The 19,604-nt window shown below is 44.6% G+C and overlaps 1 protein-coding gene across 2 annotated transcripts; it reads left to right on the forward strand.

Annotated features, from left to right (window-relative positions):
* The first annotated feature begins 340 nt into the window (after positions 1–340).
* Positions 341–19,581, forward strand: RAD54L (RAD54 like). 2 transcript variants are annotated; one of them, XM_042873625.1, is made up of 18 exons: positions 341–368; positions 455–535; positions 733–852; positions 1,544–1,604; positions 4,550–4,685; positions 5,509–5,578; positions 7,895–8,183; positions 8,662–8,786; positions 10,368–10,518; positions 12,444–12,570; positions 14,646–14,720; positions 15,147–15,277; positions 15,381–15,491; positions 15,634–15,757; positions 16,067–16,145; positions 16,253–16,432; positions 17,417–17,580; positions 18,721–19,581. In XM_042873625.1, the coding sequence occupies exons 1-18, from the start codon at positions 366–368 to the stop codon at positions 18,920–18,922; spliced, it is 2,229 nt and encodes a 742-aa protein (XP_042729559.1). In that variant the 5' UTR covers positions 341–365; the 3' UTR covers positions 18,923–19,581. The 2 variants fall into 2 exon arrangements, with proteins under 2 accessions (XP_042729559.1, XP_042729560.1); XM_042873626.1 differs by lacking the exons at positions 341–368; positions 455–535; positions 733–852; positions 1,544–1,604; positions 4,550–4,685 and adding an exon at positions 4,714–4,830.
* The last annotated feature ends 23 nt before the right edge of the window (positions 19,582–19,604 follow it).

The raw sequence follows: 19,604 nt of genomic DNA on the forward strand, positions 1-19,604 counted from the left end.
GGACCAAAGGGACAATTTAGCTGGATATCTTCGCATGCTGTGGTTTTGCAGTTTGTAAACACTCGTCCTATAAACCTCAGCGACCATCAGCCGCGATCCTGGTCGCTCTCAGGGATAACAAACCCTCAGCCTGTCCCGCCGCGGCACCCAGAGCGAGTCGATTCGGTTCGATGCGCTCGGCGCTCGCTTAGCCATGCCTGTTGCTCTACCCGAGGGGCGGGGCGAGCTGGGCGGGGCGGAACCTCCCGCGATTTTCGCGCCTGCGGAGCGGCGCGCGCGTCCCGTCGCTCACCTTCCCGCCCTCCTGGCCTTGTGCCGGCCGTTACCACCCCCCCCCCCCCCCCCCCCAACCCCTCCGTGAGGCAATGGTGAGTGCGGGGCGGGCGGCGGTGGGGGCGGCTGAGCCCTCCGCTCCGCGCACCCCTTCATGCGGTGTGCTGTGCCCTTCTTACAGCGCAGGAGCCTGGCCCCCAGTCAACTGGCCAAGAGGAAGGCAGGCGCCGAGGAGGAGGACGGCGAGTGGCGGCCGCCGGCGGTGAGTGAGGGGCTGCTGGGCGGTAGCGGAACAGGCTCGCCCGTAGTTGCTGGGTGCTGCTGTTTCTGCCCTTGGGCAGTTGAGGTGTGTGGTGCTCAGGGATGCTCAGCTGGCTCTGAGCTGCGGTTGGGCGCTCACTGACCGTGACAGCGATCTCGCCAGCTGCTCACAGGCTTTGCCTTGGTGCTGTTTTTCAGATTCAAAAGAGGCAGAAGGCCGGCAGTGAGGCGGAGAGTGGAGACTGCTTCAGATCGCCGTTCCGGAAGCCATTGACACAACTGACCAACAGGCCTCTCTGCCTGGACAGCAGCCAGCATGTGAGTGGGCGTCCCTGCCGGCTCGTGGTGGTGGGTGAGCTGCACGTGGAGCTTGTTGACCAGCACAGTCCATACTCTTCTGTGGGCCCATTTATCCCGGGTGTTATGGAAGGGTCGCATGTGGTTCTTTGGAAGGACCTTCACTTGCTCCTGCTGTTGTGGAGGGGATGTGGTGGGAGTCCTTGGGTGTTGACAGGTGTGGGAAGCTCCTCTGATATAGGTGGCTCAAGTGCTGTCTATTTGTTCACCGAGCTTTCAAAGAAGCCCAGAGAAGATGGAGATGAAGTTGTCTGAGATGGGATGTAGTGTACTTTAGAGCTAACCTAGCTCTTTCACAGGAGAGAATTGCTTGACTGAATTACCTTAAGGTTAAGGAGAACATAACTGTGTTTAAAGAAGTGAATACTGTCAGTGGATTTAAGTAGATGGAGTTATGAAAATAAATGTCATGCATGAGAAAACTTAAACAGTTTTGGAAAGTGGAGTAGGGAGCAGGAGCAGTTCTGTTTTGTTACTTTCTTCCTTTTGCACATAGAAAATAATTGGGGTTGGCTGGAGCTTGAACAGTTTAAACAGAGGAACTCTTGGCACCGGGCAAAAATGAGTTCTTAAAATGTATTTTAGACTTGCTGTCTTGAGCAATCTCTGACTTCAAACTTCTGAAGCATGTGCTTTCTCTCTGGATTCTTAGGAGGCTTTTATCCGCAGCATTTTGTCCAAACCCTTCAAAGTCCCCATTCCAAATTATAAAGGTAAGATGACGAGGTTTAATAATTGTCTGACTCTGGGGAAACGTGATGGTTTGGCCTGTCAAATGTACCTGTGGGGTTAGTGTTATTTTTTGGAGTGATGACATATGTTCCAGAAATCCTGACTTAATTCTGATAGAAAAATACTAGCATATTAGCAAAATCTTCATATTTTTTTCTAGTGCTTTGTTTGGATAATCCTACATTTCAGAACTGGGTTTTGTATTCTTGCAGCTGTGTGTTTGATGTAGTGCCAGAAGGTGGTATGCCACATTGCAAATACAGAAGCAAGATGAATTCTAAGCCATGGAAGAATATCATCTAAAAAATATCTAAATTGTGCTAACAGACTGAAGGCCAGGGTGAAAAAGACAGTATGTGCCAGTTGTCTTTCTGTTTTACTTGGTTTGTTGAGTCTCAAGGTGATCTTCAAAACAAGGGTAACTCTGAACTTCAAAGCCTCAGCTGGTTTTAAATCAGGCAGCACACGATCCCAGAAACAAGTGGGACGTTTCTTGTCTCCTTCTTCCCCTTCACCCTCCAGCTGAAAAAGTGAAGGACAGGACCGTTTCACTCAAACATTAGTCATAAAATATGTCTCTAGACACATTCAGCAGGTGCTGAATATGAAACAGCTAGTCACAGAAGAGTTTGTTTGCCCTAGTTCTTATTTGATGGAGAAGTAGACTTGTCAAGAGACTGAAACAGAACTGTAACTGCAGAGGCTTCTTTTTATGGCTGTTACTTTTCTCTCTAAACTGGGAGATGAGATTGTTTCGTTTACTTTCTTCATGTGGAGGCATTGTCCCAGCCTGTGGTACACTTGTTTTGCAAGGAATTTCAGCAGGTGGCAGGGGATTAACTCTGCTCCATTTTTTTCCCAAGCATAATCACTCCTGGGAGCATAGTTGTCTCCCAGGACTCAGATGAGTCTTTGAGCTGGGTTTTGACACAAGCAGTTTTTATACATGTTCTTTCTATGTTCATTTCTATTCCAAACTGTGACATCAAAATATAGAATCATAGAATCATAGAATCACCAAGGTTGGAAAAGACCTAAAAGATCACCCAGTCCAACCGTTCACCTATTCCCAATAGCTCCTACTAAACCATGTCCCTCAACACAACATCCAGTCTTTCCTTGAACACCCCCAGGGTCGGTGATTCCACCACCTCCCTAGGCAGTCCATTCCAGTGCCTGACCACCCTTTCTGAAAAGTAATACTTCCTCATGTCCAGCCTGAATCTCCCCTGCCGTAGCTTGAAACCATTCCCCCTGGTCCTATCACTAATGACACGAGAGAAGAGGCCGACCCCCAGCTCACTACAACCTCCCTTCAGGAAGTTATAGAGAGCAATAAGGTCTCCCCTGAGCCTCCTCTTCTCCAGGCTGAACATTCCCAGCTCCTTCAGCCTCTCCTCATATGGCCTGTGTTCCAGACCCCTCACCAGCTTTGTTGCCCTTCTTTGAACACGTTCCAGGGCCTCAATATCTTTCTTGCAGTGAGGGGCCCAAAACTGGACACAGTACTCGAGGTGCGGCCTCACGAGTGCTGAATATAGGGGAACAATCACCTCTCTGCTCCTGCTTGCAACACTGTTTCTGCTGCAAGCCAGGATGCCATTGGCCTTCTTGGCCACCTGGGCACACTGTCGCTCATGTTCAGCCGAGCATCAATCAATACCCCCAGGTCCATTTCCTCTACGCAGTCCTCCAGCCACACCGCCCCAAGCCTGTAGCGTCGCCTGGGGTTGTTGTGGCCAAAGTGCAGGACCCGGCATTTGGCCTTGTTGAAACTCATCCCATTGGCTCCAGCCCAGCTCTCCAGCCTGTCCAGATCCCTCTGTAGGGCCTCGCTACCCCCAGGCAGATCCACACTTCCAGCCAATTTGGTGTCATCTGCGAATTTACTGAGGGTGCACTCGATGCCCTCATCCAGGTCATCAATAAAGATATTGAAGAGGACAGGCCCCAGCACCGACCCCTGGGGAACACCACTCACGACTGGTCGCCAGCTGGATTTGACTCCATTCACCACCACTCTCTGTGCCCGGCCCTCCAGCCAGCTCCTTACCCAGCCAAGAGTGTACCCATCCAACATCCATATAACATCAGGAAGAGAGACTTGTCCTTATTTTCTTCTTTTCAGAGAAATTGGCTCCTGTGCCCAACATCTGCTATTTCTCAGGAGAGAGCAAATAATTCTCTAGACTAGGTAATGGCAGTGTGAGTCTGACTATGATACTGTAGAACTCCATTACTTTTACAGGCCTCGTTCTGATATTATGCAAAAGATAGAATTCTTGCAAAGCCTTGGTTAGATGATCCAAAAAGAGGTTTTGACCCAGTATGTACAATATACATGGAAATGTATTTTTTGAGCTGCCAAAGCTCAAGTGTGTCCTTGAACCTTGCTTGTCTTTCAAAAAAGTAAAACAATCACTGTGAGTGGAACAAGGAGTGGTAGCAGCTGTGGTGCCCAAGTGAAGCTGAGAGCTGAGAGGAACACTTTGCCTTGGATCTAGTATGGCATAGAATCCTTAGAGTTGGAAGGGACCATTACATTATACTAGTTATCTAGTCCCACTCCCTGCAGTGAACAGGGACACTTACATCTAGATCAAGTTGCCCAGAGTCTGATCCATCACCCTGCAAGTTAGCGTATGCTCTTGTATGCCAGCATTTCTGGCATCTGCTGCACTGAGTTATTCCGAATTTACTGCATCCAACATGGTGGGCAGTGCCATTGCTCCATCTTTCTCTCTGCTCTTTCTTTCCTGCAGTAGAGCAGTGTGTGCTGGCAACGCAGTCTGCAATGGTTGCCTTCTCCACCTTAGTGCTGTATGCAATTAATTCAGCATTTCTAAACTTAATCAGATGCTTCTGCAAGTCTCTGCTTTCTTCAGCAGGATGTTGTTCTTTGAGTTGTGCTTTTGTTTGCTTTCAGGGCCGACGGGCTTGCGGGCTTTGGGTATTAAACGGGCAGGGCTGAGGAGTTCTCTCCACGATCCTTTTGAGGAAGGAGCTCTGGTTCTGTACGAGCCCCCACTGCTGAGTGCCCACGAGCAGCTGAAAATAGACAAGTGAGTCAATACCTGGCACACATGCTTCAGCTCTGACCTCCTTGTATGTGTATGTTTGTGTGCTTTCTTCCCACATGTGTCTGAGCTGGGCTCTGAACATCAAGGGAAGCTGGGTTCCAAGTATTCTGCCACTGAATTGTTTCAGGTATGGTAACAATCAAAGGAAAGCATGTACCCATGCCAGATTGTTTACTTTCTTCCACAGGCTGTTTGATCTTCCACTCGTCAAAAATATAAGCATGATGCACGGAATAAGGATGCATGCATGGATAAGCTGTTTAGGAAATCTTACGGATCAGTTTGAAGTCAGGATACATCAGCATCTAGAGACAGCCAGAGGGAGATGACTGACAGTCAAATGCTAATCTGCCTAATGGTTTTTATTGTTAAATAGTTTCTTCTGTGCCCTCTTTTTCTTTTTTTTTTTTTTGACTGAGAAGAGCTATTAGCCGGATCTTAGATGAAGGAGGTGTTCCTTGATTTACTCTCTTCATTAATGCAATTACACCAATGTTAATGAGACTAAGAAAATATTGGCTTTTAAAATACCTCTCTATAAGATGTTCTGCCCTTGTTTTAACCACAGCTCGGCTATTGGTTTCATTGACATTTCAGATTGTAAATCAGGCCTGTGTAACTCCATTCCAGAATTGAATTAATCCTTTTTTCACTTTCATTGATAGTTGATTCTCTTACTCCACGGAGAAGCCCTCAGAATAGCAGTGAGATTAAAAAAAAGAAAACAACAAACAGAAACCCTTAACTAAGCATATGCTGGACTGAGTACATTAATCATAGCCTTTGCCTTTACTGTCTCCTGCAGGGATAAAGTGCCTGTGCATGTTGTGGTGGATCCTGTCCTCAGTCGTGTTTTACGGCCTCATCAGAGAGAAGTAAGTTTTCTGCTGGAACATAAGGCTGTGGTTGGTGAACTTGGTGCATTTCAGAAAGGTGCAGGCCTCTGCTGGAATTGTAACCCAGTAACCGTGAGGTCTGCATAGGCTGTCTAACAGACTGGCATGTTGCAAACGTAAGGTGAAACATTTGTTCTAAACACTATTTTAGAGGCACGAATGCTGAAATATTGTATCCTGTCCTAAACAAGAGGGTGTGCTGGAAGTCTTACAACAGCCCTGTTTGCCCTTAAAAATGGGGGAATTTATTATTTTCTAGTGGGCAGGAACTTTTTTCCTCTTTTCTTGCCTCTGATCTAGCAGAGTCAGAGCATTCCCAGCCTACACACAGTACTGCCTAATGCAGAAGTTTGTTCTCTGGAGGCTTGTAGGTTAGATCAGCTTATAGTGGAAATCTGGGAATTTGTGGGCATACGTGCACTGGTTGCATAGGTCTTTTAAAGCATGTTGGCTTGATTTTATGTCACCAGTGATTCCTTAGGAAATTACTAGATTCTGCAGAGAGATGGGATTTTACAAAGTAAGGGTTAAAAGTTCAGACTTTACTTGAAATCTGTCGATGTAGCTCTTCAGACTGGAACTCTGTGAAAGGTGATAGGATGTAATTGCAGTAAATTTTCTTGTGTTCAGGGCAGATTGTGCAGCACTGTTTTGTTGATCACCAGAATCAGTTGGACCTGCAGTGTCTGCCTTGATACACAACAAAGTTCTCTCTGGTACTCTTAAAGTATGAGGTGGTGTCCTACTTCAGTGTATTTTATTCAGAGATTACCTTTTGTAGTTGAAAACTGTAAGTGACCTAAGTGGACTTGGAGTTTACCAGTGGAATTTGCTTAAAAGCATTTTCTGTCATAACATGTGGAACATCACAGTACAGAAGCAGCTGGAATTAATCCACAAATGTCTAGTGTAGGTATCTGCAGAGTTTTAAGTTTATCACAAATGCAGTATGTAAGCCTAGAGGCAGCACAGGTAAAAGCTGTTGTTGCTGATCTTTGAGCTAAACAGGTCAAGCTGTATGTATTGCTGTATGGGAGATTGTCAGATGGCACTTTAGCAGCCTACAGCACTCTCCTGGTTTGTGCTTTTATCTCAGAGTTGATACTTAACCTGTGAGCCATTATAATGCTGGCCTCTGGCTACATAGCTGGAGGGACTCTGTGTTGTGTAAGATGCTGCCTGCTGGCACTTTTGTCAAGTACTGATAGTTACAGAGGTGTCCTAGGCACATTGTTTTTTGACAGCTGGATATCTGCAGTAGCAGTCTCTGTTCTAGTCTGACTGATCAGTCTTTGCTTGCTGAGATTCCTCTGCTGTTTTGTTTTTATTTTCCGGTTGCTGTCAGGCTGTTGTATGGCCTTGTTCTTTGTCATGTCACTGGGAGGTTACTGAACTAGATCCCCAGCCAAATTCTTTTTTGTTAGTTAGTAATATATTTGATAATTGTTCAGCTGGCTTAAATGAATGAGCCTAAGAAAGAAAGAAAATGACTTGGAAATTTAAGTGGTTTATCTTCTAGTCTTGTGTAGTAGAACATAAAGGGTGTGTTCAGGCTGTATCTGTCACTCCTAGTTTGGTTGATGTTATGGGGATCTTGTCCATTGCCAGGACAATGCCCCAGGTTTTCTTTGACTCTATCATCACATGATAGAACACCTCGCAGACTTTTTTTCTGCTTTCATCTGTCTTGGTGATGTTGTCAGAGCCTAGCAACCAGGCTGAGCGCCTCCATCATGCGATGAGCAATAACCTCAGCCCTGTTTCTTCTCTGAAGTTAAATCTGGTTTGCTCTTTGAGTCCCCAGGTGAGTCACGGTGGTTCTTTGCTTCTAGGTGGAGACAATGAGAGCTGCTGGGGGTGTTCTGGGGGTTAATGAAGGAGTAGAAACAAGTCTGGACATTCCATTGGGTGTTTTTAAGATGTTTAACGTGTTTGCACTGATTGACGCAGGTTAGCTAGTGGCTTCAGCCTTAACTAGTTTAGTTAGGGTAGAAATTCCTGGGAATTCTAAGTCAGGAAACTAGTTACAACAGTGCAGTTAATGCATAGTATGGCTTTGTATGTGTTTTGAAGTGTTTGTCATCACCAGCAGTGTTTTCCAGACCAGATGTGGCCATGTTTTAGCTGTGTCTCGGCTGATTTCCCTCTGTCTCATTAGAATGCATGTCTCTTGGGATGTGCTATACAAATTTGCTGTTGTAATATCAGTCCTGTGCATTGCAGTAATAAAGCTCTAATGAAGTTGTCATTCTGTGAATGTCCCCATCCTGCAATAAGAGAACAATTTCTTGGCAGGGAGTGAAATTCCTCTGGGACTGCGTGACGAGCCGGCGTATTCCTGGGAGTCACGGCTGTATCATGGCAGATGAGATGGGGCTGGGCAAAACCCTGCAGTGCATCACTCTGATGTGGACGCTTCTCCGGCAGAGTCCAGACTGCAAGCCTGAAATCGAGAAAGCCATGGTGGTGTCTCCCTCCAGCCTGGTGAGAAACTGGTACAACGAAGTAGAGAAATGGCTGGGGGGAAGGATTCAGCCACTGGCCATTGATGGAGGCTCCAAAGAAGAGATTGACCGAAAACTAGGTACAGAAATGTTTGCAAATGGTGTGGTTGGCTGGTTTGGAGTGAAACCTCTAATTGGAAGAAGCTTACAGCAGCTGAAGGGAATGTTTCTGAGTGGTTGTTAGAGCTCTGGGGGCTGACAAGAGTGAAATTCTCTTTTCTAACATGTTTAGATCAGATCATTGCATTTCTGATAAAAGTTCTCTTTTGGAATAATCCAAGTCCCTTTGTGCCCTTAAGTTAGGGCAGTTCCTGTGTGTCATCTTTCTTCCAGACGGAAGCTAGAGTGGGAGTGGGCAGAGGTGGGAGGGAGTGGAAATGGGAGCAGCTGTGGGGAATGGAGCATGGATATATTTGGAATCAGCTCTTTGTCAGCAACCAACAGCACTGAAACAAACAGAAAGGTTTTCCTGGATGTTTAAAAGTTGATTTTTACTGCAGAGTTTGGAGCCTTTTCCGTTACTGTTTTCATCATCCTTTTCCTACTTTCCACCCACAGTTGGCTTTATGAACCAACGCGGCCTGCGAGTGCCTTCACCCATCCTGATCATCTCCTATGAGACCTTCCGACTCCATGCTGAGGCACTACAGAAGGGCAGCGTTGGCCTGGTCATATGTGATGAGGTATGGTTAAATCTCTAAGGAGAATCGATTCCTGATGTTTTCTTGAATTTCAGGCAGAAGTGGCCCAACTTTCTTAAAAGGCAGGGAGTGAGGATGGAGGTGTCAAGCAAGGTTTGCCTGTGGAGAGCACCCATTCCAGTTTGAGAGGCTATGGGTACCCAGCTTGTTCTTGGTGGGTGAGCCTGAATGAGAAACTGTTCTCAGAAGCTGAAATAGGAGAAGAAATAATCAATAAAAAAATGAAGTGGTGGTAAGTATCTTAGTTCCCTGGAAGAATGGAGACACGTACACCTACCTTGGAGTGTAATATGTAGAGAAAGAAGATTCACCACCTATCTGTGACTCTGAAAAAGCCCTTGCTCTGTTGGATCCTTGCTGATCTTTTTTGTTTGTCCAGCAGTCCCAAGGCATCTGTTCCCTTAGCATACAGTGGGTGAAAGTGGCCTGCTCTTTGGAGTCAAAAACTCAGGAGAATTTATCTGTGGTTGTAGGGGAGTTTGAAGGTTCAGCTGTAGCAGGACCCTCTTCCCAGTGTAGCATGCTGCTTGGAGTGGAGGTAGGAGATCTGGATAAGGAGGCCCTTCCTGCTACTTGTTCAAGGACTGACCTGGCTCACTGACTGCTGGGATCTAGCTTTGCCTTGCCTGGTTTTCAAGCTAAGCTTTCACATGTCTGAACTTGAGTTTTTCTTTTTGCTTTATCATTCTATATTTGTGATTATAGATAGTGAGAGACAGAGATGTTCTTGAGGAGAAAAGCAAATAACCTATGCCTCCTTGAAATAATGTAGCTGGAGGTCTCAGTGTGTGTCCCCTGTGGCTCTTTAGATTTGTTAGAAGGTGGTGCCACCCAGCGGTTTGGTTCTTCATATGCTGGTATGGCACTGAGAGGGACTTGGACATCAGGACTGTGATGGATGGCTCCCATTCACCATTTATGCTGCAAGTCTGTGGCTGCCTATACTTCTCAGTGCCCCTGGAACAGGTCCAGCAGCTGAGAGCACAGGTCCTTGGCTCTGCATTTTCCCTATGTTTCAGCCTGTAATAAGCATTTCTTCACTTACACTTTGTCCTGCAGCATAAGAATAAGAGTTTGTCATCCTTTAGGAATTAGAGGTGTCAGTAGTCCCAAGTATTTATATATGGAGCATCAATATAACAGTTTGTCTTTGGAAAATAAAGCAGATTATAAATGTTCTTCTCTTTTATTTGTTTCACTCTTGTTTGTGGGGTTGGTATTTTGTTTGTTGTCTTTGATTTCTTATAATTAGAACTTGTGATTGTCAGTATTTTCATGGCAGGTTCTTTTCCTTGGGTGTGACTCACATGTTCCTAGCCTGGGAAGCTTGTAATGGAAATGGTATTTCTCCTCACGTAATTGCTCTAGATTTCCCACCAGTTTCTTACCTTTAAAGGAAGTCACAACACCTGAATACAGGAAAGACACTTATTCTACTCTGAACAAATGAAAAGCTGTGAGGTGCTTTGTCACAAATACAACATGTGTTGATGATGGTCTCGAAGCTGCTTTCCATCAAGGCCACTGGATTTTTCAACTACGTTCTTTTTTTCTTTTTCAAAGGGACACAGACTGAAGAACTCTGAAAACCAAACATACCAAGCTCTGAACAGCTTAAATACACCTCGAAGAGTCCTTATCTCGGGTACTCCCATCCAGAATGACTTGCTTGAATATTTCAGCCTGGTGCATTTCGTTAATTCTGGCATCCTAGGTGAGAAAAATGAATGTGTGAGGCATGAGAAAGGGGGAAATTAATGCCAAGGCTTCCTCTGGTTACCAGTGCTAGTGAAAGGAGCAATCAAAAAGTTAAAGAAAGGAAAAGCTGTGTACAGATTGGAGACTTAGTCTCCTTCAGAGAGTCCAGAAAGTCTATGTCATGGTCTCCTGTTCCAGAGGCTGTACAGAATTGGAGCTGTTTCAATTTAAAGTATGGATGTCAAACATGTTTTAAGAGTATTAATTATTAAGATAAGATGAACATGTGGTCCTGAGTACTGTGTGGTTGATCTCCTTACGTAGCTGTACTGATCAACCAGAATGTGTGGGGCTAGGAGTGTCTCTCATAATGTGCACTTTGAGGTACTGCAGGAGTTGCTGAGCAGGAAGATCTGGCTCAAAATAGTGCTTCCCACAATGCTTACAGCCTACAGTAAATTTAGAAATCTAAGCCAGGTACAATTCCTTTGTGGGAGAGGCTCTGGAAAAAAAAGGGTTTAACATGACATACTCCTTGTACTCTTGACAGAGGTAGCTTGGAAAATGTGCTTTTTCCTTTTCTCTCTGTTGTGTTCATTTGGATTAGGAGTTTGAAGTGACTGGTGCAAGGTAGAACGGTGTACCTTAAGACAGAGCAGACAAAGCCCAAATCTTTGGTAGGCTGCTATCCTGCTCTCAAATATATTGAGAGAAATTTGAGGATGATGTATAATCTTAACTCCAAATTCTAGACCATGACTTTTGTGTTTTGTGTTTGTATGATGTGGCAGTTTGGTGGTTTTATTTTTCTTTGATAAGGGAGGCCTGTGAGTCTGGGGTTGAAAAGAACCTGAAAGGGGGACACTGATTAGTGTGAGTTTTCAGGGGAATTGGAGCTAGATGATCTTTAAGATCCCTTCCAACCCAAGCCATTCTATGATTCAGGATCCAACACCTTCTGTAGTTGCTGGTAACTGACTAGAATATTCTGCCTCTGGCTCCTAAGCTCTGTTTGTTTTTGAGAAGCAGAATAGCTTTTGCATTCTCTCCTACATCTTTGGGTTAGGAGCAGGTCTACTGCTTTCTGGTGTGAAGCAGCTTGTCTTTATCGAGAAGTAATTTTTCTGTCAAGGACTGAGAATAAACTGATCTGTAAATCATTTATTTGCTGCATCTTGTCACCCACCTTTGTGTCAGACTTGGGAATCCTGTCAAAAAGGCTTCTCATTAATTCTAGTGCATGTACAACTCTTGTTAAACACCTAGTCATCAGATTCTCAGCCTTAAAAGCAACATTTGGGCCGTGTTTCTCAAGGGAAAGGTGAGATGTGGTGGTACATGTTCTGCATCTGCTTTTTCCTTGTTTTCAGCTTTTTCTTTCCTTTCTTATTTGATGTGACTTTTTTTCTCTCAACCTGTGCTTTGGACACAGATTAACTCCCTTGTACTTGCAGTTCTTTCTCTTTGAGACGAGATTAATACTATAAATACTTCTACCAGAGCCGTATGCATGTAGTGGTCACTTTTCTCTGTCTCAGCCTGTGACCAGTAGTAAGCAACTGATTAGAGACCGTTTTGGAAAGGGCACATCATTTCTGCACTGTTGCTGACAAGGATACAAATTCTGGGAGTAAAACTGTAACTGGAATGAAAGCAAAAGCAGTACGTGCCTGATAGGACTCAGGTTTAACTACATTTGAATGACCTCTGGCAGTGCAGCATTGTTAGAATGAAAAAATAATCTCAAGTTGTACAGATTTGCCAGCCATGTTTAAATCTTTCCTGGCTAGAAAGAAAACCGAATCCTACTGATGGGGCAAGAGTTTGTATTATCTGCTGGGCCTCTTGTTTATGGCATGATAGCTGGGGCTGTGGGGATATTGATCGAAGGTTATTTGGTAGTAGCTGTCACTTTCTCATTTTTCATTTCTGTTTGTGCAGGGACTGCACAGGAATTTAAAAGACATTTTGAATTGCCTATCTTGAAAGGCAGAGATGCAGACGCAAGTGAAGCTGAACGACAGAAAGGAGAAGAAAGGCTTAAAGAGCTGATCAGCATTGTGAACAGGTGAACTTCATCCCTCTTCTCTTTGCAGAGGTTTTGCATAAACCCTTGATGCATGAATGTCTTCCAAAAAGCAAGTTGTAGCTGTAACAAATATCTTGCTAGCTAAGACTGTTCAGCAAGTGATTATGCAAATGTTTATTGCCTTAAGAAATCTACATAGTATGTAGCTTTAGTCTGAAAAATAGCATATCAAAATGGCAGAGTTAGTTGCAGTCACTCCCAAACAAACATGCTCAGATATGAATCACAATTTTACTCTTATGTTTGTTTTCTTTTGGTATCTAATAATCAGGTAGCATTCTTTTATTTGTGCTAATTTAACCCCAGTGTGTAGACTGGGTTGGACTGCAGACCATCCGGTCCAGGTGTGAGCAGCAAAGGATGAGGAGTATTGTTCAGTTCATTGATGATAGCCAGGTCACAAAAGAGTTCAGCTCATACTTTCACAGCTGTGTTGGCTTTGTAGAGCTAATGGGATTAGAGTACTAGCATCAGAAATGTGACTTCTGATCCTTAAGGAGCACCTCTGTGAAGTAAAATGTCATCTATCTTCTCTGATTTTTGATGATTCCTTAAATATATTTTGTTTTCTGTTGATTAATAGAACCAGTGCATCCACATCTGCTGACAATCACTGACCCTAAAGAACTCTTACAAGAAACTCCTTTGTATTCTTAGCATTGCAGGTGTTATCATTTCTTTTTCTTTCTTTTTTTTTTTTTTTAATTAAATCTGAGCTGTTGCTACCATCACAAATACAATACAGCAGTTCATAGTCATGGTAAATGAAATTTCACATTGAGTATAGCCTGTCTGTAGAGATAGCCATGACCTTGGCTCAGATTGGCTTGCGAAACTCTTAAGACAAGAAATAGTTTTGGAGAAGAGGTTATTTTTCTATAAGGCACGTTATTTCTTTAGCCTATCAAAAAAGGATGTAAAAGTGTGTTCAGGAATGCTTGTACCTGGCTGTTGAGGTCTGTGTCCTTCTCTTTACCCTCCTACAGTCTTAGCAGACAAATAGAGAAGATGAATCACACTGGCAATATCAAGAGAATTGGCAGAAGCTAAGTAGGGCTTTCAAGTGAGACAGTGATCCAAAGATATGTGGTATCACAGGCATGGGGCTGAAAGGCTCTGGATAAGGCACATAATCCATCTTGATGTATTGAAGCAGAGGATGTTAGACCTAAAGCATCTTTTTGCGTAATCCCCACAGAGCACTGGAGACCTCACAAATGCTCAGGACACCTTTTCCAAAGCATCACTGTCTTTGTGCTTAGAAAACGCTCTTAATATGTAACCTAAATCTGAAAAGCCTGTGTCTTTTCATCCCACTGCTTATGTGTTTGAAGACCAGATTATTCCTTTCTTTAACAACCTCTGACAGATTCTGGGGCTGTTGTATATCCCTGGTGTCTTCTGTGGATTTTGTAACCTCATGTTTTTGATGTCTCTTGGCAGAACTGGGTCTTGCATCTTTTTCTTATTTTGGTTGCTCTTCCCCCCCCCAAGTTCTTTTCATATTTTCTGAAGTATGGTAGAACTATTCTGCAGGGCACCTTTAGAACCCTAAAGGATGTGCCCTGAGCTCAAATCTTGGACCAGAATGAACCTATCTTGATTGAAGGTGACTGATAAGTTACTTGGGAATCTGACTGCTTGTACTGTGTGCTGAGTGTATTGTGTGTGGTGGCTGAATCCTTTCCTTGTTTGCTGCCCATGCCACTGGTCTGGTGTTGCTCAGCAGTTGAGAATGCTGTTGGTAGTTGAGAAAGGGCTGAATTTCTCTGCTAGGGAACTGGGCTTTGATAGCTGTGATCATTCTTACCCCTCCAAGTCTCATGAATAGCAGTTGGGAGCCTCACAAAGATGGCAGGCTATTCCAGTTTCTGTATAATGAGCTAACGTGGGTGCTTAGTGTGGACGGTGGGTGTCCAGCCTTTGCCACATGTTTGATTGTCACAGACTTTTGGAGATTAGATGTCAAAACTTTGTGTTAAACATGAATAACGTTGATTAAATGGAGTTTCTCATGTCATTTAAGCATCTGATTTTCATTTCCCTCCTTGCAGGTGTTTAATCCGAAGAACTTCAGACATTCTCTCCAAATACCTGCCAGTGAAGATAGAGCAGGTGGTCTGCTGCAGGTACTGGGAACTATGTGTGTTGCCTGAGAGAGGGGAGGAACAACTCAATAGCTGCAAAAAGCCCTGAATTCTATGCTTGGGTGACTGTTTCCTTCTAGGAATGAGATTGTAACCATCAGCATTATGTTGCTTTTCCACCTCAAGCAGGGGTGGCCAACTCAGAGCTGATGGTTTTGCCAGGTGACTGACATGCTTTGTGCAGCTGTGGGGCAGCAGATCCCTGGACTGTGCAGAGTATCTGTGAACTTTACTTCCAGCTCTGAGCTGAAATAACAACATTGCACCATCAGTCATAGAAGCAGTTTTTAGGTTGTTTGGGATGTAGCTAAAAAAGTTGTGTGCTTAAGTTAAAAATGAAGCCACGGTATGGAGGAGGAAAGGTGGTGGTGGTGGCGGAGTGACTGCAGGGCTCTTACTCTTTTTCAGACTGACACCTTTGCAGGCTGAGCTGTACAAGAACTTCCTGAAGCAAGCCAAGCCAGTGGAGGAGCTGAAGGAGGGCAAGATCAATGTGTCATCTCTCTCTTCCATCACTTCCCTAAAGAAGCTCTGCAATCGTGAGTTGTTCCACTCGGGTAAAGGGTTTGGTTTTTATGCTGTTGGTGGATTTTTGGGTCTTCAGTGTGCACTCCAACAGACTTTGAGTTGTTTGTTCTCCAGACCCTGCTCTTATTTATGATAAGTGTGTGGAAGAAGAAGAAGGTTTTATGGGAGCCCTGGATTTGTTCCCTGCTGGCTACAGTACCAAATCTGTGGAGCCCCAGCTTTCAGGTACTGTGGAGCTCAATAGTAGAGATGTTCTGCCTGTTAAGCAATCATGAGAGTATGTTTAGTGTACTGTTAAGTGACCCTTCCAAGGTCAGGAATTTGGAACTTCTGTTCTAGCTTGCTTTCTTCTTTCCTTTTTATCTAGGAAAGATGCTGGTTTTGGACTACATCCTTGCTGTTACAAAAAGCACCAGTAACGACAAGGTGGTTTTAGTGTCTAACTACACTCAGACACTGGACCTATTTGAAAAGCTCTGCAGGAACAGGAGGTTTGTCTTTGGGCTTTATTTGTCTAATCTTGCAAGGCTGTACTTGCAGCCTACACTGCAAAAGAGACTGGCTATTTTTAAAGTTTTTGTCAGCAGGAACTTCTGACCTGTAATGTACCTCAGATGTTCCTGAATTGGAACTAACATGGCTTGTGTTCTGGCTACTGAGATTACTTGGCAGAAAAGTTTTGGCCCCTATGCAAAAGCTCTTAAAGCTTTGTTGCAAGGCAGTTTGTGGAAGGTTTTTTCTCTTATGGGTAGGATGCTTTAAAGGTCAGAGCAGTGAAATTGTAGTGTTGTATATTCTAGGTATTTATATGTCCGGCTGGACGGCACCATGTCCATTAAGAAGAGAGCAAAGATTGTGGAGCGATTTAACAGCCCCTCAGTAAGTGGAACCTAACAGATATGGGCAGTTTTCCTGCCTCTTCTCGGAGTGTGAGTAAAAGTGTTGGATGCCTCTGTTGTTTAATCCAAACCTGCCTTTCTCCGCAGAGCCCTGAATTTATCTTCATGTTAAGCAGCAAAGCAGGTGGTTGTGGTTTGAATTTGATTGGGGCTAACAGACTGGTTATGTTTGACCCAGACTGGAATCCAGCTAATGATGAACAGGCCATGGCTCGTGTGTGGCGGGATGGCCAGAAGAAGACCTGCTACATCTATCGACTGCTTTCAGTGAGTCTTTATCCTCTCCTCCTCTGCATGGGGTTCTTGGTGCTAGCCCAGGCTGCAGCAGATGTAATTGGGACCAGAAGAGAGACAGCCCTTTTGTATCAGCAACCAAGACTGAGTGGAACTCGGTTGCTTCCTACCTTTAGATGTATTGCCATGAAAAACAATGAGTTCTAAGCTGGAATGATCATTATTTCAGGCCTTGATTTCTAATAATGTTTAGCTTCTGAGAAATAGAAATGATTGAGGCTTTCCAGGTAACGTTCTTTTTTGAAATCATTAAGGCATCTGACTTCTTTAATCTTGTGGGTTGTCTGATGCTGAAGTTGCTGCTTTCCAGTCGGGCTGTGGTCTGTTGTGGCTGGGCATATATCTACTTAATAAAAAGTGACTACATTCCCAGAACTGCAGAAGCTTTTGAAATGGGGCTACCAGTTAATAGGGAGATGCTTTGTAAGGAGAACAATGAACATGACTAGTACTTTCAGAGAAGTACTAGTACTTTTCAGACTTGGGGGTTGGAGATTCATGATCCTGGAGGTCCCTTCCAACACTGGCCATTCTGTGATTTCAGGCTACTGCTGTAGCAGTTTATCAGGGAGTGTCAGTAGTGATTACTGCTCAGAAATGTCTTCTGTGTGCCTTTGTTTACCTTCCCCTTTCCGTTCCCTTTAACTTCATCTAGTTAAGGATGACTTTTTTTCTTTAAACTTGTGATCCTTGATAAATTATGATTTGACTTTGACAAAACATCTATATCTCAGTTGGATCCACTCCTGTGGCCACAGTGAAAGGCAAGAGAAGCAGTGTTGGGCTAGATCAGTAACAAAAAGGGAAATGGTTGGAGTGCAGCTCTGCCTCTCATCTGTATACTGGTCTGATGGGACACTCTGTAGTCCTGATGGCTGCTTGATCTCTGATGCTTTCCAGCATAGTGTTCTGCACTGGCATCCAACTATCCTTCATCTCTGACCTTCTTTTCTGTAGACAGGGACCATAGAGGAGAAAATATTTCAACGCCAGACCCACAAGAAGGCACTCAGTAGCTGTGTGGTGGATGAAGAGCAGGATGTAGAGAGACACTTCTCACTTGGGGAGCTCAAGGAGCTGTTTGCATTGAATGAGACCACCACCAGTGACACCCATGACAAGTGAGTATGTGATGCAGTAATGGCTGGGGTCAGCAAAGAACTCCAAGCTTGGTTTAGCGATTCAGAGGTTCCTTAGTTAGCAGGAGGAAGCAGGAGGAAGTTCAAGAGAGAGGGCCTCAAGTGTCTCTACTTCTGAACCTGTTAATCATCTAAAGATTAACACTTCCTTGCTGTCTTCCTTTTTGTTGTGTTAGAAAAGCTGCCCTGGCTGAACAAGTGAGCAAGGCATCTTGTTGACTGTGCTTGAAGGCTGTGAAATACTGCAGTTAATGAACAGCTCTGAGCAAATTTTCCTTTGAAGTTGGTGGAGCTCTTTGCCAGTACTGCTCCTGGTAGTGTGACTGGCTTCCAAATGCCAAGATACTGAGCTACTTCTAAGGCCAGGGCTATTCCATCTGCTAAGAACTGATGAGGCCAACTCAGGTACTTCTCTGGGGGCTCAAGTCATAGGCTCTGTTGTTTGCCCTTCTGTGCTCCCCAGGTCCCCAAGACCAGAAAGAGGACGGGGAGTGCAGGAAAATGCTTCACTGAGAAGGTTGCTAAGACTCTTAATTCAAGCAAGAATTGACAAAGATTAGTTTTAAGCTGACTCAAAGCTTAGGTCTGTACAGGTCTGTGTGGCAACAAACCTTACCGGCAGGACTGCTGGTGTTCCTTCTCTCCTTGTACAGCTGCTCAGCAGGGCATCTGCTAGGCAGTCTGAGCACAAGTCAGTGGCTGTGGCAGGAACTGGGATGGAGCAGCTTGGAGCATGGCACTCTCCTTTGAGCTCAGCAAGCCTGACACAGTGCTGAGGATGTTTGTGTTAGCAGTGCTGGTGATCACTCAAGATCTCTAAATGTTCCTCACTTTCAAGAGAAGTCATCCTGAACTTTGGGCCTTGCTGTCCTTTTCCTACCTTGTTGGAAGTTGTGGGGAACACCATTAGAAACAAAATGGAGGTTTTCAAAATGTTTTTTTCCCCCCTATCAGTCAGACGTGCCACAGAGTGGTTGTGTGTTTAAATAAAACATGGTAGCAATTCATCCTTTCTGAAATCCACTCAGTGGTGTAGGTGACAGGGGGAGTCAACCCAGATGTTATTGGGCTGTATTTTTAACACCTAAGCAGAGAAGAAACCTTGCACTGATTTTGTTCCAGGATCAAGTGTCGTCGCTGTGTGAATGGCCACCAAGTACGGCCACCTCCTGAAGGGTCTGACTGCACCTCTGACCTCTCCCAGTGGAATCACTCTGCTGATAAGCGGGGCCTGCAGGACTCTGTGCTGAAGGCTGCGTGGGATGCTGCTGTCACCTTCACTTTTCATCACCACTCCCATGAGGAGCAGCGAGGGATTCCCTAACAGGTTACTGTCCCCTGTGGGGGCGAGGGCAGGCTGCTGGGGCAGTCTTTAATCCCTTTCAAGGAAAGGGGCAGTGGATAGCAGAACAATGCTGGATTTGTTGTGTGGCTGTGGGGCAGCAGAACAGCATGGTTCCTGAGAGGCTGGAATGCCCTTAGCATTGGTTAGTTTCTGCTGCAACAGCAGTGAGTTCATTGCTTTGTCTCTGCTGCTGTGTCTTATACCTGAGAAACAGCATAGTGGCAATAACTAGAGCTTGTGTGCTAGATCAGATTCAGTGCTGGTTCTTGTGCCGTGCCTTCTACTCAGCAAAATTCTGCCTTCAGGTTTATGATAAGCCTGCAGTTTTAGAGCACTTGATATGCAGTCACACTTTTTTATTGGCAGCTGTGACTTACAGCTTCATTTGAAAATGTGCAGGTTCCATTTCTGTCACAAAATATGAAACTCAGTTCATTATTCAGGATCAAGAGACTCTGTGCCAAAAACATCCTCAGCTTTTATGTTAAGCATCTCACCTTCACACACACACAGTGGAAAATCGGGCTCCATTTTGGTCACTACATTTTTAAAACTACTTGCTGTATTACGGGTGGGATCCCCACATCTGGCCAAGTGTTTTAATTAAATCACATTAAAACCCAGTAATAAAATTCAAACTTCAGTATGTTTGAGTCTTAAT

This window comes from Lagopus leucura, unplaced genomic scaffold (assembly GCF_019238085.1).
Source record: "Lagopus leucura isolate 7727_CA_CO unplaced genomic scaffold, USGS_WTPT01 Super-Scaffold_100009, whole genome shotgun sequence".
Lineage (NCBI taxonomy): Eukaryota > Metazoa > Chordata > Aves > Galliformes > Phasianidae > Lagopus > Lagopus leucura.

Coding starts and splice junctions, on each gene's coding strand:
- RAD54L (XM_042873625.1), top strand. Junction 10,519..12,443: donor CGTTAATTCTGGCATCCTAG/GTGAGAAAAATG, acceptor CTGTTTGTGCAG/GGACTGCACAGGAATTTAAA. Junction 15,758..16,066: donor AAGCTCTGCAGGAACAGGAG/GTTTGTCTTTGG, acceptor TGTATATTCTAG/GTATTTATATGTCCGGCTGG.